A 24,246-nucleotide genomic window follows, 5' to 3' on the forward strand; every position below is an offset into this window, starting at 1 on the left:
ACGCACAGAAAAGTGTCCAGTTAGACAGCATAAACAAGTCGTGGAAGTACATTCTGAACGTAATGCAATACTGGACGAAAGCCTATTTATAAAGTGCTCGTTCCTAAATAGTATATAGCTAATAAGGCAGCAGTAGCGTCAGAACTTAATTCGGCATCTTCACACGGTATGAATACCAAAACGTACGTGTAGATACGAAGTAATTAGTTTCGAGCTAAAGCGACCAGTGAGAAGAGTAGACCTAGCATCGTCCAAATATCTATCCCTCACACTTTTTCCAACAGCAGATAGAATTTATAAATAGCAGGCGGCATAAAAAAAAAATCGTTCGTCCTATTGCTTACTGTCCATCGTTAAAAGCACTTAGGTAGCTCTGTGAGAATGTCAGGAGTTAAGTTCATGAGATTTCGCAAGTACTATTATTATTTCTCAATGACTAATTACGGCCAAACGTTCTACGGACAACACAGACATCTGCAGACCATGGCACAGGAGACGCTCAGTAAGAAGGAAGCCTCCTTACAAGATGACAATGCTCCAAACTATGTAGCAAGTATTATTCGGACCTGGTTTGACAAAACTGTAGATGAACATCAAGGCCTCACAATGCGATCACCTGCCTTTAACATTGGGTTTTAGGGTATTTGGAACTGGTAACCACAGTGCGGCGTCGTCACCCAACATCACTGAAGAAACTAACTGCTATATTACCTGGTACATACAAAATGCACCTGGAAACAAGTACTTGATACTTGTGCACTGAATCTACTACTAATAAAAGTAGCGAGTCACAAGCTACGTTAATCATAACAGATCGGTTAAGTTCATTGTTATAATTGCTGTGAGGCTGGATATTTATCCCCCACAACTGCCATTCAGAAAAATCTTAAAAGTGTTCTCTGAAAGCTCACCGACGGTTTCGAAAATGTGTCTACAGACTAAAACGAATTATTGCAACATACAAAATGAAGTACGTCTTATTTTGAAGTGTTCGGAAAGACACTGCAACATCACTCAAAGTCTGCTACCGCTGCAGCAAAAATTTCGGAACATTATTGTTATGCAGAACCTAAATTTATAACGACTAATGTTTACCGTCTCATTTATTTCAAGCGACTGTAAAACGGGCGAACAAAAGATGAGCAGCTAGCAATTGAAATTAACCAAAAGAAAAAGACACTTCCAGCAACCTCACACCACGCCCAAATATTATTATTGCATCGCAAGAAAAATAATAGTCATTGCGATTATGCAAAGAATTTATTTTAGTACGATTAATTCAATTGTGAACAGACAGTTACAGTTTGTTAACAGCTTGCGAGGCTAATTTCAGGGTTTCATGCTCTTGGATGCTATTAAGGAACCTCAGATTTACGTTGCAAGAGGATTCCATCAACCATATCTTGTACACGGGAGATTCCTGAACGCAGATGAACAGCACAGTAATTGGGAACAGGGTAATACATCGAATGTTGATGCTAGCTTCTATAAAGAGGAAGCCATCCCAAACCAACGGAAGATAAGTGCGTTTGCGAAACAAAACACAGTTCTGGGTCCTGTTGCGTGGGTAGCTGCAGAATTCTGTTACTCGGAATCTGACAAAACTTCTCAAGCATCGGAACAATATTTTATACCACACAGAAAACACATAAAAGAGGTAGTCTGACACCATTAAATAATATGACGGACTTAGGCTAAGCATTTTCATGCCCTTGAACTCGATGTTCTGAACAGTCACAAGGTGACCACTTGTTGGCTTTCTGTACCGCTGATGTGCTTCCTTCGCCGGTGAACGAAGAAAGACAGAGTTTTGACGCCCCGTCGGCGTCTTGGTCATTAGCGATGGACTACCAGCTCGGGTTAGGAAAGGACGACGAAGCATAGCGGTACTTGCTGTGTGTGATTTAGGGAAACGACTGAACATGCAAAGCTGCATGGCAGCACGGAGATCTGAACCGTCGTCCTCCCTAAACAGAGTACAGCCTAAATCGCTGCATCAGCACGCTCGTTTCCGCCGGTAAGCGCCACACAGACACGTCCATAATAATGAGAATAAAAATAACTTACTACCATAGTATAAATCAATACAAATGCGGCCCGTTAACTCTCAAATCAGCTATTCACAGTAGTGGATACTTTCTATTTAACTGAGCAGTTCGTCTTTCAGTCTTTACACCCTTTTTTCCCGTTCCATCACAATACGAAAGTATCGTTGCAAGGCAATGATTGTCATCCCGCATATATAAAATTTTAGCTATGTCCACATTCATTGCTAGTTTACGCAGTTACCTCACAGTTACAGACAATCATGGAACAAAAGAAACTTTTCCATTAACAATGGATAGAAATGAATTGCCGGTTTGCGTTAGATAGCTACTACAAGAGGCCTATTTCGTTGGACCGCGCAAAGCGATACGCTCAGGGAAAAGAAGTGTTATATACACATAAGAGAGCAATCGGGATTTATGTCTGACACCGCAACAAACTGGAGTAGTAGCGCTATTAACAGGGATGGTTTCATCCGCGATTGGTAGTAATTTAATATATCGTCAACTTGCAATCGACGCTGCAAATAGTTGCATCACCAAATTGAAGCCGACAAAAACTATAATGCATTCTCGACATTGAAATCATCTGTCCTACAGAGTGGGCACAACCCCCCCCCCCCCCCCCCCCAAAGAACCATCATAAATTGCGGTGACTTCAGTGTAATTACTGTCTTGGTTTATAAGGGTAATTTATGTTCGTATCATTGTATGTTTCTATTATCTTTCGCAATATACTGCAGCAATTCGTTCTATGTACTGTCCGAAGTTTCGTCGAGTTATACATATATAGGACACAGTAAACTTGCCATTTGTTGACGACACACGGTTGTCTATCGCAGTTACGTGAACAATGGCGGATACTAGTTGCGCAAATTGAAGGCACCTAAGCCCATGAAACGTCAAACACTGAACCACTGTTGGAACAAATGCTTACGAAATTCCAGTTGCGTTTTGGACATGAGTCACCGCCAAAGTGTACACTTCTCCAGAAGGAACAAGAACTCTTTACTGCCGGTAATGTAAAGGATAAACCGAGAACTGGTTGGCCATCAACAATAGGGGTACAACGCAGGGCGTCGCAGGATCTGTGGAAAATTCACCAACGAAGCAGACACGGAAAAACCCTGTGGGACGATGTGTGCCCCTGGTCAACTATGCATAAGCCTATGGAAGACGAATTAAAATTACTTGCATATCGACCAATGTCCTCTCAGGAATCGTCGGACATGATTTAAGACGAACGAAGGATTCATGTGACGTACTCCAGCAGGTCTGCGATACAATTCGGGGGTGCGGTCAAGTTATCTTTAGCAACGACTGTGCCATTTACCGGAGTTCCCGATCACGAAATATCGTCTTTGGTCACAGGCGAGGCCGCATTTTTAAGAGGAGGTAGAGAATAACCTTCTGTACGTTATGGCTTGGATGACAGACATCCACAGTTCATTTCTTGTTTACGGTACCGTCAACCGATACCAATATTTCAGATGTTAGGGACGTGGCTCATACCCCTGCTAGAAGGCCATGCCATCAGGCTGGACCACTGGTTTCAGCAACATGGTGCGCGTCCCCATTTTGCTATTTCAGTGCGGGAATATCTGAATGAGGTTTTCCCGGAACGTTGGACTGGCCGTGGATCACCTACATTCCACTTGCTTGGCCACATCAGAGCCCCGGCCTGACAACAAGTCTTGTCGATCGGTATGCAGCGACTAATGACTTGAGGCTAGCGTTCCAACGCATTACTCATGCTATACCGCGAAAAAGTCACATAGAATCTGCTCCAAATTCTTTTGTTGCTTATAATGTGTGTAGCTCCAACATAATGAATATTAAATAAAAACAATTCAATGCACAACATGTTTCTCGAGGGTGAGGGGACTTAATGCCCACTAACATTTTTCGCAAAGGTACGTATCCACAGCAGTTCTGACTCCACAATTACAGAAAATTGGACAAATGTTTATCAGAACTTTAATCTCAAAATATTTATGGTTCCTACTGCGAGCACATGTGCAGATTTAATTTAGGAAGTCATTACAGTTTGAAGTTACGCGAATTACAGTTGAGTTTCTTCGAAAGTAATTTGCAATTTGCATATTTCGTACTCCAACTATTGTTGATACCCGGACATTGGATCCAAAAAATAGTGATGATTTTCAGAATCGACGCTCTACACATCGTGCTCATTTAATCATCTAATACGAGTATTCAAAATCATATCAATCTAGTCCCGAAGTTGTGGGTTAACGGAAAGTAATGACTTACGGAACGCAGACAACTGTTTCGACCAAGGCACAAAATTTCTAATACTTGTAACATATTTGTGTCATCAATTCTAATAACATGAATAATAATAAGTGACAAATATCAGAACGTCAATTTGGGATAGCGAGCAATATAACACTCCAAGAGGGCTCAGTCAAAGGAAGAATAAGATGATATTTAGGTACTTTTTTTCATCAGAGTAATGACACGTGCATCTGTCTTCAAAAACAAATTCTACGTTGTGCCAATGAAATATATGGTAGGGCCTGACAACTAATAACAAGGTTTACTAAAGTTGTTGGAAACATATTGCCGGAAGCCCTTGAACACAGCAATAAAACACTGTGTTTCGAACATCAAACACAATTTTATTTTTCGTAACGGCTGAGTATCTTTGAGTTTACTGAACAGCGTGTAATGAGCTTTGATGAGGACGATATTGCAGAATGATTTCATATCCGTTACAGCGGGCAAATGATGAGCACTCAGTAATTTAGCTCCGTCAAAATGCACGACAGCCACTCTTTTGTTGGTGCTTGCTTGGTAATTCGCGATAGCTTGAGTGCAACTGTGACTAGTACACAATCAGTAGACTTCTCTGTATTCTACTGCAGCAGGGAAAAAGGGTGAACTACAAATCGGATCGATTAGGTAGGAACAACCATTTTTGGACTTGGGTGTACGACTCTATACAAGCCTAGTGTTACGTAGAAATACGGCATTTATTTCGTAACTGACTCCTCCATAACAACATCTACGTTTCCGCAAGGAGCTACTCCACTGACTTTAAGAGCTGCTCATCACAAATATTAATCCTTTTTTACGAGTAACTCATGCTTGTAAAAAATGATAAGATGAGACGCGTGATTTTATCGCCACAATAGATTTACGGAAACGCAGCAAACCATGGTACCTGGATGTGTGAAGTAATATTTACTTCCGAAAGACTGGAGAAAATTGCAGTATGACACATCGTTGTGTACATTCAGAACACATGTTCGCAAGAATGGAGAAGAAAATTAGCACTGACCAATTCAAATGAAGGATTCCCATATCTATATTAAGCGATGTAGAAAAAACACGGAAACCGATGTGTGAATGTGCCACACCGTTGTCACAGCCAACAATTAAGACTTTCTTATTTAAAAATATGACTTTTAATATGTTGTAATGTAACATATTCAGTACTCTAAGAGAACTGTGAATCACCTAACATCAATCTCACACTGTTGCCGGTGTTTAATCCGAGGCCGGCCGCGGTGGTCGAGCGGCTCTAGGCGCTTCAGTCCGGAACCGCGCTGCTGCTACGGTCGCAGGTTCGAATCCTGCCTCGGGCATGGATGTGTGTGATGTCCTTAAGTTAGTTAGGTTTAAGTAGTTCTAAGTTCTCGGGGACTGATGACCTCAGATGTTAAGTCCCATAGTGCTCAGAGCCATTTCTTTTGTTTAATCCGAGTCATGTTAATATTACGTGCAATGATCTGCAAAATTTAAAGACAAGACCGATGACGTACGATAACGTGTTAAGTATTTGTGGAAATGAATGAAAGTACGGGAGAACTTTGCCTGAGGTCTCCCAGTCGTGTACAGTAAGCTGGACGTCATACTGCGTGAGGCGAGGCCTACGAGAAAGACAGGCCACGGCGCTATGTCACGAAGGTAGGTTCAAATGGCTCTGAGCACTATGGGACTTAACTACTGAGGTCATCAGTCCCCTAGAACTTAGAACTACTTAAACCTAACTAACCTAAGGACATCACACACATCCATGCCCGAGGTAGGATTCGAACCTGTGACCATAGCGGTCACGTGGTTCCAAACTGAAGCGCTTAGAACCGCACGGCCACACCGGCCGGCCTAGGTCGACCAGCGGGCAGTTATAGTACACTGTGGTTTTTCATTACAACATGGTTCGGGGAAAACATATGGATGATTTCACACAGGGAAAATCATCGGGAATCTGGAAGAAGGGCGAAGTGTGACAAGTGTAGCTCCGGAGTTTGATATTGCTTACAGTATTGATTCACATTCATAGCGAGCTTTCCGAACCAAAGGTACTGCTGTCCGAAGGAGAGGTAGTGGACCACGGTCTACTACAGCACCAGATCACCGCTACATAGTGCTACAGACAAGAAGGGGCCCACGTTAAACAGCGAGTGCAATTGCAACCACATTTAACAGGACTGCAAGGCACGCAATCTCACTCTTCACAGTGGGGCACGGCGATTTCATGGAGGTTGTCTCTTTGCCCGACGACCATGACATTGTGTTTCCTTGACACCCACACATCGGCGGCAACTCTTGCGATGGTGCCTAGAGAAGAGAGACTGGACCAACGAGGAATTGGGTCGCATGCTCTTGTTAGATGAGAGACATACAATATGAGCAGTGATTCTCGGCGTACCCTCGTGTGGCGAAGGGTGGGTATGCGTCACGCAGCCAGGAACATTGTCTAACATGATCACTATAGTGGCCACGTGTTACGCTCACCCGTCACTGTTACTGTGACACTGTGTTCATCCCCATGTGTGTCTTTTGAGGAGCGCATTCGGGCCTGATTTTTATGGACGATAATGCGAGACGCCATCGAATAGCGCACGAGGACATCTTGGAACGAGAGGACAGTCGGCGAATGGATTAGCCTGCTCTCCCCCCCCCCCCCCCCCCCGACTTAAGTCGCATTGGGCACATGTGGGATGCGTTGGGAAGACGTGTTGCAGCGCGTCCACCATCCAACAGTTGTCAACCACGGTGGTGAAGGAGTGAAAGGCCCTGCAACAAGAACTGTTTCCCAATCTTCTTGCCACCATGGGAAAGCACGTTGCCAAGCATGCATTGCAGTCCGTGGTGATCATCTACCCAACTAAACATCGCGTCCCACCTTTTCTAGTGTCCGAAAAACCATCATAAATTGCGGTGACTTCAGTGTAATTACTGTCTTGGTTTATAAGGGTAATTTATGTTCGTATCATTGTATGTTTCTATTATCTTTCGCAATATACTGCAGCAATTCGTTCTATGTACTGTCCGAAGTTTCGTCGAGTTATGTTATTCAACAGAGACAAATCATGTGAAATTTACTTTCATTCTTAAGTTTGGTACACTAGTGTATGACATGTAATGTTTGGACATTAAATATATACGTATAAACAAAGCTTGTCTTCGATTGAAAAGGCACACTTTACGAAACAAGCATTGTTAAGCATGAGACGAACCACAGCTAACACTGGGGCGCTCTCTTCCTTGAAGGACATCCCTGCTCCATTATTGAAAGGCTTCCCATTGCTGCACTCGCCATTCATTTAATTCTCCATTAACATCGGTGACGAAACTAGAATGAGAATGTATTTTACTTTGTTTTGATTGTTGAATCACCTTTGTTAATGTCATTTTCCATCAAACTCCAACTACTAATGAACGTCCCATTAACTTGAAACCACAGCAACAAAACAATGTAAGTTCGTTGGATTATTCGACAGACAAAGGAAAGATCCCAAGATAAAGTTAATTCGTTTGGCCCAACATACATTCCATCTCAGCAATGCAGTTTACACAACTCCCATGTAAGTCTATTACAGCACATTTCTTGGTATATGGGTACAGATTGCATTCAATACTTGTGCTTGTTACGATAAATCGTACTTCAAATCCATAAGGGGTACCGTTGCTAAAGCATGCGTGTGGACAAGGGAAATTTGAACGTGGAGGAGGATTTTTGGGTTCATTTGGAATCTAATTCTTTTTCTCTGATTCCTTTTATCCTTTCTTCCTGTTCAACTGGTCTAGTTGATGCAGTTTAACACCCCTCTACGTATAATTCTTCCATCAGTAGTGGATGAGCCATGACAGCGGCTGATAAATGAAGTTGAGAAATGTATCTTCCGTCACACCTGTCTTTAATTTGTCACGCATAATGCAGTTCGGAGCGCATGCACCACTTTCCTACCAGTACCTTGCAAAGAGTAAAACATACGAAAAATCCTTTAGCATCCCATAAAACACTGGCTAGGTGCAGGGTCACCCACGTCCACTTGCTGCTTTTATTTCTGCTTCCTTTCTGTAATGAGGTTGGCCCCAAGTCTCTTGCATAGAAAAAAAATGCTCTCTGTTAAAGTCTTTCGAAAACTACAGACAATGCATGAAAATGTCGCTGCTTTTTCAAGATTCTGAGTTAATGCTAAGCGTAAAATGTACTTTACTCCAGATTTCATGTATACCAATGGCGTCAATAATTACAGACATATTTAGCCTTCAGTGTTCAGTTCCTTATTGAGCATTATAGATATTTTATTTGTTGGATTCAACCGCTACTCCTTAAATATTAAAGTTGATTAAGTAAACTTCTCTTTTGTTTTCAGCATCTTGGTGGGTACTTCTTTTGTCGGTAAACTGTTTGAAGTAACGAATTTTGTAGCAGCACGGTAGCCTATTTTACCCACCTGAATGAAACAAACATGGCACAACTATTTTCAAAACAAAAACTATTCCGTCAATCGAATTGTCACTTGGTGTACATTACCATGCAACATACAGCAACACAATAATATCCGCCTACTGTGGTATCAGTCACCTAAAACACAAATTCGCCTCATTCACGCATACGTAAAACCGAATAGTAACGGTGTGTACTAGATAGCACAGTGAGTAAGATGTAAATTTGTAATATCTAATCATGAAATATTATGTGCTGTTATTATGCTTACTAGTGATAAAACTTATGTTCGATGTCAAATATTCCCAGTTCATCAGCTATCAAATAGGTAATTTAAAATCTAAAGCCACATGCTTGGATACGCGTTGTAACCCAGTAAAAGACTTGTGTTACTGTACATGCAATCCTCAACTCTAAACTTGCATCTAATCTACCGTCACTTCTCTTGCACAAATGATGGCAATTTTACTATAGACCATATAGAGAGAGGCACATCTTCCTTTACTCCTCCCCTGGGACCAAGATTCTTTACTCCTCCCCTGGAACCAAGATTATTTGTACCTTAATCACCACTGCTGTTCAGGGAACACGCCGCACTAGACTGATTATTAACATATTTTAACATCTGTGGTCATCAGTACCCTAGAACTTAGAACTACTTAAACCTAACTAACCTAAGGACATCACACAACACCCAGCCATCACGAGGCAGAGAAAATCGCTGACCCCGCCGGGAATCGAACCCGGGCCCGGGCAAGGGAAGAGAGAACGCTACCGCACGACCACGAGATGCGGGCAAAGGAACGTTTCATCAAAATGAACGGAACGACCGAGGAAAGAATTCTAAGGAACGGTCTTTCATAGTTACTTCGGTCGGGCGTTCTACATATACTTCCCGGTATCGGGAAACGGTCGGTCTCGTTCCTGCAAAGACACGTCGCCCAGTCTCGTTCCAGACTCTGTCCCGTTCCCTTCTGTCTCGGCCTCGCTCGGTCGGACTCGTCCACCTTCGCGTGGCCACTCGTCGCAGTTCCACTGCCGACTGCTCATAGTTGCGCACGCCCATTCTACATCTGTTTCAAACCTTTTTTGAACTCTGAACTTCTGGTTCTTTTCGTATTCTATTCAGCGTCCATGACCGTTAATTAAAATGTATTTTATAATTACGCAAATTACGTGGTATGTAATTCATGTACCTTCTCAGGTAACAAAAAGGCATATTCAGCTTACTTCACTATTTCGATAAACTGCAGAAGAAATACTTGTAACAAGGCAAGATTTGTTTTGTTATTACACATGCAAAGGAAGTCGGCACGGCACACACAAGTGGCCATTTTCCGTCTTTTTATGATCCAAGGTAAAAAGAGCATGTTCACTGTTATGGAAGGCAGCCTTACAATCGTATGAAGCCCGCGCTCCATAATCGAGTGTCTGGTGTCACATTTTGTAAAGAGGATGCGATAACTTCTACAATATTATTTCAGTGGCACAGGGTGGCGCACAAAAAATCGGCTCCGACAACTAGACTGCTCATTGTCGCGCACCAATCGTCATCTATTGTTTCGGAGTTGTTTGCATTAGCTTATTTGTTATTTCTTCACTGCCTAATTATTACATTTTATCTATTCTGCTGGTAGCACTCAAAAAATCGTGCGTAACTGGCGAGCTGTCTGTACTCGGGGCCGGTTTTTCATGCGCCACCTTATAGTATTTCACTGCGATCAGCTACATGACACTAGAGTTGGCTACACGAGAAGTTTTACAGAATCACGAAAATTACATGTGTGAGAATTCTGTTATGAATAAAAACTCTGTACTCCAGGGGGGAGGCAAGTGCCCCCTCTTGGCGCTTTGCACCTTCAGTCACCTATGCTACTAATTTTGTTTTTCATAAGAACCATATACCAAGCACAGGTGAACGGTGAACGAGTAAAAATGAACGGTTCCCAAAAAAGAGCGATCACCAGTGAACTAGTTCCTAAGGATAAACGAGTTTGCCCCATCTCTACAGCGCACAACTACGGCTACAACGAACATGAGTAGAACCAACACTGACGCCACAAAATACGATCCGTGGTACAGCGCTAATGAACAGTAAAATTAAAGAGCATGCAGAAGAAAGTACGGGAACTGCAAGGTTGCCTACAATAAACGACAAATACGATTTAGTCTGCAATCTTATTAGCTAGAGCGCTCGGGCTGGTACATGGATTCCACAACCGCCCCACTCATGCCTCCCCCCCCCCCCCCCCCACCGCTTCTCTCTCAGCAAACACCAACATACAGAAAACAAACTGACTGTAGATCTAGAATAAAAGCTTAGGCCTATTACATTAGTAGCGCTTCTGAAAGCGCAGCTCGCGACCCACTGATTTCGAAACGGAGGCGGGATGATGGCCCCAGCGGACAGCGGGCGAGCGTCTGCTGGCAGGCAGGCCGCAGCAAAACAATCGCATCTCTGTCCTGTCACAACAGCGCGCGGCCGCAGTCCGCTCGTGCGAGTTATCGCCACTGTAAAACGTCGGCACGCACCGCGCAGCCGTCCCTGTCTTCCACGGCAATACTCTCGAGACCTACAGCTCTCCGTAACAGCTAGTATCTACACGGACTAAAATATACGTACTTTTTACTCCCTTCATTTCAACTCTTTGCTTCACCGATTCACTTGCATTTATTGTTTTCTAGTAAACATATCGATTTCAAAGCCACGTAACTCCATCTTCATGCATTGCGATATGAATACACATTAGTTAAAAGCAATTACCACATAGTTGTTAGCATGTAAAGTACTAATATGATCACTGTGTAGATATATTCGACATACAAGTGTTCAATAGATATTTCTAGACATTTAATCGGTTCGCCTAATAAAAAGTGGAGAGCCCAAAATTCATCGTATGGCACATTTCAAAGCTTCTAACAACATTTTTATTGATGCCGAAATATAACGTGTGCGTTTGATCACTTTCTGTAGATGGCGGGGACTCACAAAATAAGGGCAATGGGAATGGCGGGTGGCATGATGAATCCAACTATTGCAATCAGTCAGTAATAACTAAAAGAAAGATATAGACACCTGTCACTGAAACTGAGCTACATATAATTATGTGACGGATAAATGAAGCTCTGTATTAATTTATATTTGCAAGCAGTACAGGAAATCAAGGAGAAATTTGGAAAAGGAATTAAAATTCACTGTGAGGAAATAAAAACTTTAAGATTCTTTTAAATTATAGATTTCAGTCTCAAGTTACATACAGTTGTTTAGCATTGTGGATGAAATACACGGCAACAAAATTTTACAAGACGGTCACTGTGATTTCTTGAAGCAGAGTGTGCCTCGCCTGTTTAAAAACTTTGAGGTTTACTGATGACATAGGACTATGAAATTTTGTTGAATTGGATGGACAATGTTTTGAAACGATTTCAAAGAAGAACAAGAATAATGACTGCACTCGAATTAAATCGTGGAATGAGACACGTAAGTAGAATACAAGTTTTGTTATTTCGGAAAGTAAATAACTGAGGAGGGCACAAGTACATAAGATATAAAATATACTTTGGCAACAGCAAAAAATGCTTGTGCGAAAAATGGTTTTGTTAACGGACGTGAAAAGTGGGTAATGAACAGTGCAGACAAGTAAGAAACAGAAGCTTTTGAACTTACTTTTACAGAAAATTGCTTAAGGTCAGATGGGTAGGTCTAGCAACTAATAAAATTGAACTGCAAGATCTCTATGACATAATTCAGTGGAAAGAATAAGTGGGTTGTTTGGCCACATCATGAGGCAGCAAGGAATACTTAACGTAGTAATGGAAGAAAATCTGGCAGATAAAAATTTGTAGCGCGAGATGAAGGCTTAAAGCAAGCTGATATAGCATTAGGAGGGCTAGTTATGCGGATGTGAAGGGATTTGCAGAGGAAAGTTTTGCAGAGAGATCTGATTCAAAACAGTCTCACATCTACTGTCATGATTCATTGCCACTCATGTACCTATAATTGCATGCGTTAACCTACAAGGCGCTTTCTATAGTATTCTTAGGTATCATGGTGCTTCAAAACGAGCCACATGGGGGCATAAGTTATACGGGATTTTGGAGTTGGGCACGAACACGGCGGGCAGAGGGTGGATTTCGCTGACATAAATTCGGCACGGTTCTTTGAGATCCGCGTTCCTAGTTTTTAATTTATGAAACCAGAACGACGCTTAACGTGAACCATTTTCCATGCACTGTATTATTTCATAACAACATAGATACATCACTGTTAATATATTTCAAGCAATGTCGGACTACATTACACTATGAACAAGGGTTAAGTAAAAATAGCGGAAGGGTTACAGCTTTACTGAAGTCAGAGCTTTCTATCATCAATATGCACAGAAAAAGCCTTTGAAAATACCAATGAATGAGCATTGCTTCAGTACTTTATATTATGTTGAAGGCACACCATAGCTTATGTAAGGGAACCACCAACGAGACTGATTCAGTAGTTGTAAAATAATAATATTCTAGACAAACTGTGACTTCAGATTCCTGCCAAGATTTGTTCTCTCTCTCAATCTATACAACTGGGCACAGTTGATAAAGTCTGCAACAGCCGTACTATGGCGCTCTGTTTTTAATTCGATTAAACTGCAAGCTGTAATATATGTGGAAATTAGGATGACAATGCTTGAAAGTTTGACACCGAAAACCATTTTGTTCTTCAGGAAAATGAGGCAATAGAAAGAGCGTCAACATTCCCTGGAATGTAGTGTTTTTTTTATTATTATTTTATTTTTACGGGGAACTAGAGGATGAAAAATTTTTAATTACTGCAGTTTGCTCTCAGAAAATAAACTGTTAAAGCTAGTAGTTCTAATGACTTTCGAACATTTATTTCACACATAAGGGGAGAAAAAGTAGGGCGATAGAATTAACTATCCTATGTAGAAGACAAGATCATCACTAAGGATACAGGAGAAACGGACGCAATCGTAATAAAATCTGAATTGTCTCGACTGAAGGCAAAAATGCGAGAATGCACTAACTAGAATCTATTTAACAAAGTGTAGCTACAGGTAGATGAAATACAGACAACACTGATGGTGCTTTAGTTCGAACAAGTTACTCATGACCTCTCATCAAGGAGCAGAATAACGTAGCTCAAAGAGAAATATAACACGACACAGGGCAGAGCAACTTGGTAAACAGCAGTAGGCCTATGTAGTTATAAAAAGGGCACGTAATCATAATTTTAGAAACGTACACAATAATTTCACAAACATACGGTACAATCAACTAAACATGAATCTAGTAATACACAAAAGATTTAAAAATTGCTCATGTAATTATTGATCGATGTTCTTTCCCAGTCGGATGGGGACGCAAGGCAAAGTTAAAGCCAGTTTAAATCTCCAGTAATCCAGTAGCATTATTGCGAGTACTCATCGTACGATTTACAAAACGACGAGTACCGTTTTTTTTTTTTTTTTTGTGAACAGATGGCGCATTTATAAAGTTGACTACTGTCTGTTGATCTCAAAGCTACATCAGAATTCCTAACAATGATGAATGTCATAGCCTATAAATGTGAAGATATTATCATTTCATTTTAGTGTTACATATCTCCTTTAACACTAAACGAGAGACCGAGCGAGTTGGCGCAGTGATTGCACACTAGACTCGCATTCGGGAGGACGACGGTTCAATCCCGTCTCCTAGCATCCTCATTTAGGTTTTCCGTGATTTCCCTAAATCGTTTCAGGCAAATGCCGGGATGGTTCCCTTGAAAGGGCACGGCCGATTTCCTTCCCAATCCTTCCCTAACCAGAGCTTGCGCTCCGTCTCTAATGACCTCGTTGTCGACGGGACGTTAAACACTAACCACTACCACCACCACTAAACGAGAGACCATCTCAACTAAATAATCATAAGACAGGAAGTTGCATTTCGAAAAAGTAATACCACCTAAACTAAAAATACATCTATGTAAATAAACTGTGAATAATTATTTTACAAAACAGACCCACAGAAGGGTACGTAAATTTATACGTGCAAAGAGCTTTGTTTGTGATGGAAAATGGAAGGAGGGAGCCCAACAATGATACGGACCCACTTAACGTTGCAATATTATGTTAAAACCCCAATGGAAGCGGCGAAAAGGTTCCATCAAAAATATGAATATGCAAATGGAAGTTTTTTATGTGCGTCATTAAAATACCATTTTCGCCACAACCGTCCCTCACCGAGACTACTTGTCCCACAGAAATTATTTAACGAAGTTACCCGAGGTTTTCCACAACAATAGCATGTCCTGCTATTAACATACGCCGCATCTCAATTATCAGCTTCGGGGAAGTTTTTGACTTGTACAGCATTAAACTTTATCTATCTTCTAATTTCGAGATAGAAGTAACGTTGCGTGGCGGACATGATTTAGCTCTTGAGTGACCAACATCAAAGAAAACGCTTGGTTATTTTTTAAGGCTATGATCTCCACCAAGTTTCTCCTTTTCATCTATTCTAAAATGTCCCACATGAAGGAGAAAATACCTAAGCTCTTTATACATTCAATTGCATCCTGAAATAAAAAAATTATTGTATTTGCACCATTTTTATTCATTTTCTTTACCCAACGCAACTTCGCCGCTAAACGTTCGTATCTGGTCCGTCTACCTTTTATTTCCTCTCAAGGATCTCGGCTGATGCATATATTAGTGTGTGTTATACACGCTACAATATGATTTACGGTGTTCAGAAGTATTGAAGCTAAGCTTCATTATATTAACACGCGTGAAACTGACGCCATGCAGAAATAACACAATTTGCAAAATCTCTGGTAGCAATCATCTGGCCATTACGGCTTGGGAAAATAACTAAGTTGTGAAAATGTAAACAATAGTTAACAACAAAGTTTTCACAAATAAATGCCACCACACTGGTTTAACATTGTCACGAAAAATTTAGCCACCTTCGACTACAGTCTTAATTTTTTTCAAATACTTTGCAGTTTTTCAAAGCACTACTTTATCTTTCATTTAACAACAGAAATGTCAACAGAGACGATTAACGCTTTGCTGGATCTGCGTGGACGTATTAATTTGCAGCTATTCTGCGCTGAATACCGAACCACGCAAAATCTACTGAAGAACCTAGTCTCTAATATTTCCCATAGCAATTTTTCCCTTGTAATGCTTTACTGTTTTCTATAGCATGATATAAGTATCTGAACAAATATTTATTCACTCACTTTCTCTCTTATCAGAGCAATAGAAAATCAACGATTTACTTTCCGAAAAAGTTAGTGATAAAAGCACGGTCTAACAAAAGGAGCACTGTACCAACTGTATGTTATATTCTCAAACAAGTTACGTGGAAGGGCTCTTCCCCCGCTATACGTCGTCATTGTGGGTCACTGAAATTACTGAGTTGAACATAACAGTTATTTTACACATTCTCTATAATCGCTAGTCATTTTCCAGTTTGTTTCTGTTTTATTGCATACTACTGTCCTTGAAGACATACCATTACGTTGATACTTTGAAAGGGAAATACACCGGTGTTTTCACACTCTTCAATAGATATTTAATTATACTAGAATCCAGTACGCACGTTAGTATATGTTAATCCTAAGAGCTGCGGACAAAGTCGTTTTCGGCGAGATGTTGGTATACAATCATGCGTTTGTAAATCCTTGGAACATTGCCACACACACACACACACACACACACACACACACACACACACACTCTGCACGAAGTTATTTGCGTCGTAAACAAAAGAGGAGCAATCTGGAATAATGGTGGCTACCAAGAAAAACTAACAGATACTGGTTGCCCAGCAGTCCACCCTGAACGCATATATTACAATAAAATGCATAATAGTGCACCTCCAAATAGAGATCTACCAATGCAAATTTCACATTTCAATAACAATTTATAAACAAATGTCGCGAACTAACGTAAATTTAGAACTTCACACATGTCAGTATATTGCCTCTTAAATACTTGTGGCACGCTATTCCACAAATAAATTACACGTTTCTCGCTCACAGTGGGATACTGCAGTCGAATTTCGCTACCACAGTCATTGTGTCCTCCTCGGCCTTTTATAAAACGTGATCACTTAATGCTCGCTCATCAAGTCTGAGCAATGTATTTAGGAAAGAAGTGGCGAACAAAAATGGATTTCCAGTTTTCTTGCGTGGTGCACTAAAGTTGTCTGACATATGCAAACATGAAGCTTGATATTACTGGTCAAGACGCCGCCTAAACGGATGCCAACGTTTCAACCAGTATCTGGAATGCTGCAATTATCTACGGCCCACGGCTAAAATTTCTCTCTAACGCACCATCAACTTCAAACACGATAAATTTCTTTGTACTCTGAGATTAATCCAGAAACGACACATGAATTTTTTTACCGTACAAGACATACAAATCTTTAATCGTTTTCGATAACATAACATCTTCAAAGCTGCAATCCACATACTTTCTAGCACAAGTGCCCTGTCGTTCTCCATTCTGACACGAAATTGCCTTTGAAACAGTAAAATGTCTCTGTAAAATTGTCTAAAAACGTTTACTGGCAGTGAACTGCAAATGTCTGAAGTGCCACATCTCAATTCTATGCTGGTAAACAACATGGAATCCATTATCGGCAAAATGAAACAAACTGAAAATGCAGAGTTTACTTTCTCAGCGAATTGGATACCTCACATCTCTGAGTTTGCAGTAAAATTAATGTTTTAAGTTTTCCTTTACGTTTCGATAATTTTCCTAACGTTTCTAAATCGACAACAGTAATTCGACTGCAAACTCTGTAACTGGTGACAAGAAAGAATCAGTGTGATCGCGTTTGCATCCACGATAGCCGTAAATGATTGATATCTAAAGATATGACGACGTAATCACAAAACAGCAGGCGTTCTGTAAGCCGTACACACAAAAAAGTTGCACGGAAAAACAAATGCTTTAATGTTGTTGTTGTTGTTGTTGTTGTTGGTAAATGTTAAACATTTTTAAATGATCTGAAAGTGTAAGCAAATTGTACAGAGCTGTACACTAACTAGCACAGCATGATTAATGAAACAATCTGCAAAAACAAGTCTGAGCAAATCCGCTTTTAACAGTTAAGAATGCAGTACATCGCACTAGTGCTTCCAAGTGAGAAACTTTCACTGCTATACATTACACTAATGACAAAAAGTAGGCACCACAGTTGCTAGAAATATTATTAGTGAAACGAAAATTTTATCTGAACATAAAATGGGAAGCAGTTTCAACGAGCTAATTTCACTGCATCGCCAAAGCTCAGCTATATTTTAAAGAATTATTAATTCTTCGTGTGTTTCTAAATACGAATGGTCTTCTAAATATTGTGTTCCCACGCAAAAACTATTAGGTCTGCGCCCTACGAACTAACGCGCCTGTACATTATTTATTTGGAAACAAATCCAGTTTGTGGTTGGTCTTTCATTCCGAAGAATTTAAAATAATTACACAGGTTCTAAGCGATTCGCTGATATTTAATTTCCAACGCACTGATCCATTAGAACAAGACTGGGAGAGTTTGATACCTAAAGTTAACTACTGCCAGATATACGATATAATTTAAAACGACACATTTCTTAGTAGTATTTCGAATAACATAAAAAAGCAAACGTAAGCTATTACAGCCATCTTTACAAATCCAGTATTGCATGTGTGGGGTTGTTTACTATCTTGCAACGTGTAAAAATAATAAAGTTCCAAATTCTATTGATATCTGATCATTTCAACTTACCTTTCAAATCGTATAATATCTTTCTTATATTCCCGAAAATGTAGCATCTTGGCGAGTGTTTACAGTTACCATTTAATGGCGACTTCGTGTCCAGGAAAGATGGAAAACGAGAACGGCATTAATCCAAAGAAAACGAACGTGTCGTCGGCATAAAATCAGTACTGCTCATAATCAAAATATTTACTATAGAAGCCTGTTTTCTTTCAACGCTGTTAAAACAGCGCAAATAATAGAAAGCAAAATTACATGCACTCATTCTTTACGACATACTATTTTACATAAGTGAACGTTGTGAGTATATAAGTCGACCGTTACATTTGAAGATGGTCAGAGAAAATAACAACCGTAAATAGTTTGCGTTTGTAGCATGGCTGATATTTCTGACACGTGAGCTCTTCAAGCCATGATGCAATGTAAACAACTCCACGCATCTCTTTTTTTACGTAACAAATATTCAGCGATCATTACAATTACTATGATGCACGCTCTTGACGAGCTGTACACTAACTAGCACAGCATGGTTAATGAAACAATCCGAATAAACAAGTCTGAGCAAATCCGCTTTTAACAGTTAAGAATGCAGTACATCGCACTAGTGCTTCCTGCACACAATAATTTTGAGTCCGTCGTGGCATTTATTTAATATTTGGGACAAACCGCAGGCAAATAAAAAAACTATAGTGCTGCTTATCGAATGTTTCGCAATGATATGCAATCTGACGAGTTATTTAACATGATCGATGCACTTTCAACGTTTCTCAAATTTTGTCACATCTATTTAAAAATAGAAAGCGTGGAAAGGTAAACTGTTGACAGTGGAAGCTTATGTGAAGGAAAAAGGTATACATACTAAAAAGAGGCCCGTCCTCTTATGGGAGTAATTCCTGCGACTGACCGATCATAAAGCGAACCCGATTTACGCTAAGCTTTACGACGCTCATTCATTATTTATGACACGTGACGGTAACCACCCAGCGGCGATAAATATACCTGTCGCATCCCCAGCGCTCCCCACGCAGCGCGGCTACACAATAGGCGACTTCTGGTACAGATCATAATTTTACACGCTTGTTTTTTTTATTTAAGGTTACCACCCTTCCGGAAACACAGGCACTCCTCCATACTATTACAACTTCGTAGCTCTAGCTTCCACGTCTAGTTCGCCGTGACGAATAAATAAAGAATGTGACGTTCTCTGTACCTAACAACGTGTGAGGCAACGCATCATGTAATAAATAACCTTTAACTCCGGGTGTTATGACCGTGAAAAATAAATAAATAAATAAACTACTAACGCCTGATTTCTTTGTTCCAAATGGTATTTATATGGGCAATTGGAACACATTCAAATGTTGCTTAAACAAATACAAACAGGGCGTGAATAATATCAGCAATAAAGATTTTGAGGTAACGCCTTTGTGTAACTAGTGAAATTCAGTAGTACGTTTCGCCTCGGTAGTCTTCCAAACAACAACGTTAAAAATTCCAGAATGGTGTACGCTGATGGCCGCCAGCAAGTTCTTACACTGAAGAACAGCTCAGACTCGGTCCCTTCATTCATATCTTTATTGGTGAAAATAATGAACTGCTGTATATGATTTTCGGGTTAATTTTTTGACTACAGATTGGAGATATAAAAAAAAAAGCGATCAAGCCTTCATACTTTGCTAAGAATAATATTGTAGTGACGCCAACCTTACAGATATTTAATTGACTGCCTTAAGATTGTGTTACACCGTGAAAGAGAATACGAACGATGTTTTTAATTTTTTACAAAACCTGTAATGATGTGCTTGTGTAGAAAAGTAAACAATGTAGCCCTAGCTTCATGAAAGTTCTAATAACTGTCAGTGTTATTTAAGCCTTGCAGAAATGTTAATAATCTGACTGTTACGCTCAGAAAAATATCTGTTAGGGGTTAGGTTAAATGAAAGCTATACAGGTTTCAAGTGTACACTGAACTGTCATAATCTGTGGGTCGCACCTGGCACTGCAACAATGGTAAGTGACGACACTAATCCCACTGTTGTTATTAATGGAACGTTCTTCAGAATTTACTTGCCATAGTCTTAGGCGTTATTTGCACAACACAAAATCGTAATCGTGAATAAAAACAAACTAATATAGCCATAGAAAAGATATCTGCGAGGTGTAAATCTGTACCATCGACACGACTTCGCTTGTAAATTATAGTCACAGAACGGAACTGACCACAAAAGCCGACAGCGGGAGATGGAAAAATCGTCTTATGCATGTCTGATCAGTGAGTATTGTTTTTACAAGAAGCACTTGTTTTTAGAAAGGGTTACACACTAACGTTTAATTTTTCCAATTACATTTTAAGCAAATTATACGCCCTGTGGCATTAAGTTTACAAAAAGTAACACACCAAGTGGAAGCAATATGTAAAAGTCTACGCCACAGCATAATTCATTTTTCCAGCATTTCCGAAATAAATGATGGAGTACTGTCGGACTGCAGTAGGAAGACTGTAATTTCCGTGGCAATGGAGATAAAAGTTCGTCTGAGCCATTCGAAATAGGTTACTGAAGAACTGTTAGTAAGAATGGTCATGATTATTCCCGTAATATACCGTTAGCTATGTATGTTTACCTGTGTCAGTGGAAGAAAAGTATGTAGTGATTAGATAATAAAGTTACTGAACGCATATATTAAGTGTTTTCAAGTGCAGCACAACTCGCCTCGATGATTTATTCCGATTTCATATGTCGAGGGAATTTAGATTACTTGATAATTGCAGGCTATCCAAAAGCATCATTTATTACTGATGAAATTAAGAAACGTTTGTGTTTGTTTACAATGTGAGAAGATATGAGAAACAGCAGTAAATTGAGCCCGACGCAACAAAACTGACCTTATAATCAAACTGTAGCTTAATTAAAAGTTTTGTAAGAGTAATTCACGATTTAAAATGAAACTAACTTACAATGTTCGAAATGAAGACGTGTTACAACGGCGTGTCTACGAAGATATCCGCAAAACTGGGAGTAATACGTAACAATCAGCATAAACAAACATGGAAAAGACAATATTGTCGGTCGAATTACACACGAGACGTATCCTGAGTAAAATTGTTTTCACATCAGGTAGTCAAATCATTGTGTGTCACTTCAATTGGTGTCTTAAGGGCATTTACTGAGTGTGATAAGCATTTTCAACCGTACAACTAAAGCAGATGTAATGCCCACTGTGTTTTCGCAGTCACTGAAAACGGCGTTGTAACTCCAAACGCGTTGAACACTAATTAGAAAATAAAAAATTTGTGACTGGACGCGTAATACTATTAATATTACTTGGTATACCTAACCTAGAAGTTACATTCACGGTCAGACCGCAAGCTGCACAATTAAAGCACTACAAATCATCGCCTTGACGACCGAGAAGCTGATACAAGCGTACTGTAAGTCTCTTCGCTACAGAAGTGAACGGCTAGGTGGAGCCACTACGGCCTGCACGTAGGGGCAGGGAGGGGAAAGGAAGCATGGCCCACGGGCGGCTGGAGAGAAGGGGGGCGGGCGCGTTATAAGTGCGGTAGTTATTACATGCGGGGCGCCTCGTAAAGTTATCGGCCAAGTAGGCGTCCAGGCCAGGCCGGGCCGGGCCGGGCCGAGCCCGCGGCTGGACGGGCAACAGCGCGCCCGCTCCCGCTGGCCACGCCGCGCTTTCACCGCCTCGCTAGCTGGCTGGCTTTGTCAGCCTCCGCCGGCGACCTTCAGCGCCGCCCCCGCCCCCTCCCCCGGCCGCGGTCACGCGCGTGCACGCATAAACACCACACCGGCGTGCACACCACACTTCTAGCACGACACGCTACGGCACACGCGCTGCTGCAGCCAAATAAACACTCAACAAGACTTACCGAAGACGGGGCTGTGGTCCGATCGCGTCGCATTCTTGCTTGAAGAATAGCTCTGCCCGGGTAAGGAGCCGCTCTTTTCCTGGAAAGAAAAATGAGGATCTCACACTGCTCTTGGTCGGATTTTTGTTTTCTAAGGCAATACTACTTAGCGCAGGGGGAAAAAGAAATGGGAACGGGACAATCAAACAGGTAAACTAGCTATTTTTGCCGTTCACTCTTCCGTCGGCACCGCACGTCACACGAACTGCAGGCATTTTCGTGTGTATTCACACGCACTAAATCACAGGCAATGAACACGTGCGCTGTCCTGTCACTTCGCAGAAGCACATGTCGGTGAACAGCCTACACACGCAAACTGCAACAATGCACTGTTTCCAGCGACGTTCCAGCACAGATCACAACACTAAGCACGGCGTGACAAATGGATCAGCTACCATCACATTCTACAAAAAGACATCGACTCTGATGCACGAGACGACCTCCGCTGGTGCTACGTACCTCAGATTCTGTAAGGTCTATCAAGCTACTTTTCTCTTCCGTCAAATTCTCGGACGACCTCTTCTCGTCTTCTCCCTCATCTTTGAATACTTTTACTTCGTCCGTGCTGCCCAGGTCATCGCCGCCGCCCCCACTACTCACATGCGGCATCTTCAAAACACACTTTTGGTAAAAGACACCGATCTTCTTCCCCTACCCCCGGGCGCTGCACGCAGTAGGGGGGAAGAGAAAGAAAGGAGTTCCGAATCACTCGGCCAGGCGACCAGCTGCCACAGCTCTGCCTGCCGCCGAAGCGCGAGCAGCCATCCCCACTGAGTACTTGACTGACTGAGACTCTCTTTGGCGCCGCGTCCGCTTTGCAGCCTGCGCCGCCGCCGTCAGAACGAGGCTCCGCGGCCGACCAATCAGCGCGCCGCTTTGATGTTGACGGCAGTAAGGGCTTCCCCCCCTCCCGCGCTCGCTGTGTGCGGACCGCCTTGGCCGCGGTAATGGCAGCCGACCCGAAGGCAGCCGAATCCGTCCGAGCGTCGCCGAGCGAGAGGTGGCTGCTGCGAGTTCGTCATGCTACCGCGTCTGGCCAGCAGCGCTGCACACGCTCGTCTCCTACCCGCCACCCCCCAGCCTTCCTCATCAGAATGTATGCGTCCGTGGACTTCGGGCACGTCGCAGATGACATTCCTACGGCAGTGCTTGTCGATGGAAATAATACGAGTGTAGCTACTACATTGTACATCTCCTCTGACAAGCGCAACACATGGAGAGTCAGGTAACTTTTACTTTCGCAACCTGAACGTGAAACCAAAAGCAACAGTGTTCGCCTGGTATTGTTGAGAGAACCGACTGTTACGTAAACCTGGAGCACGTGTGCTAGAGGCGACACGGTCCATCGCACACTACTTTCAACAATATAAATTTTCGCAATTCTCTCGAATTAGTACTTGTAGTTTAAGTTTAACTATGGCTCAAGGCAAACTGTCTACAAAAGGAGATTAGTTGCTTGTATTACCACACAGAAGAAATTATTTTTTTGTTCTGTACATTTTGAGATAGTAAGCAGTAACCACACGACACACTTATGTGTACACAATTGTGAAGCTATCACTCTACCAGTCTGCAGATATGTAGAATTTTTCAGAATACAGTCAAGTCCGGGTCTTTCTGGTGTATCGCAGGAAGTAAAGTTTGACCAGTAATGCTATGCTCGGCAATTGTGGCAGTTTCGTTTTTAGCTGGTTGTAATTGAGGGTTTTTTTAATCACTGGAGACACGATGAAATTAGCGTATTAGTCTAAAATATGTGCTGAAGCACCACACGTCATTATAACCTGCACTGAGCTTAACGATTTTAGAGCATC

At 41.5% G+C, this 24,246-nt stretch overlaps 1 protein-coding gene across 2 annotated transcripts in view; it reads right to left on the minus strand.

The window, feature by feature from the left end:
• The window catches only part of LOC126335076 (protein pangolin, isoforms A/H/I/S), a 989,572-nt gene extending 966,300 nt beyond the window's left edge, over positions 1 to 23,272 (minus strand). The window contains exons 1-2 of one of the 2 annotated variants that reach the window (XM_049997966.1): positions 22,892 to 23,272; positions 22,394 to 22,472 (exon numbers count right to left, since the gene is read on the minus strand). In XM_049997966.1, coding sequence (XP_049853923.1) covers positions 22,394 to 22,472; positions 22,892 to 23,041 — 229 coding nt within the window. In that variant the 5' untranslated portion in view covers positions 23,042 to 23,272. The remainder of the gene's footprint in view (positions 1 to 22,393; positions 22,473 to 22,891) is intronic. The other variant, XM_049997965.1, reaches the window with a different exon arrangement.
• Positions 23,273 to 24,246: the final 974 nt, after the last annotated feature.

The sequence above is a fragment of the Schistocerca gregaria genome, chromosome 2 (assembly GCF_023897955.1).
Source record: "Schistocerca gregaria isolate iqSchGreg1 chromosome 2, iqSchGreg1.2, whole genome shotgun sequence".
In the NCBI taxonomy this organism is placed as follows: Eukaryota; Metazoa; Arthropoda; class Insecta; order Orthoptera; family Acrididae; genus Schistocerca; species Schistocerca gregaria.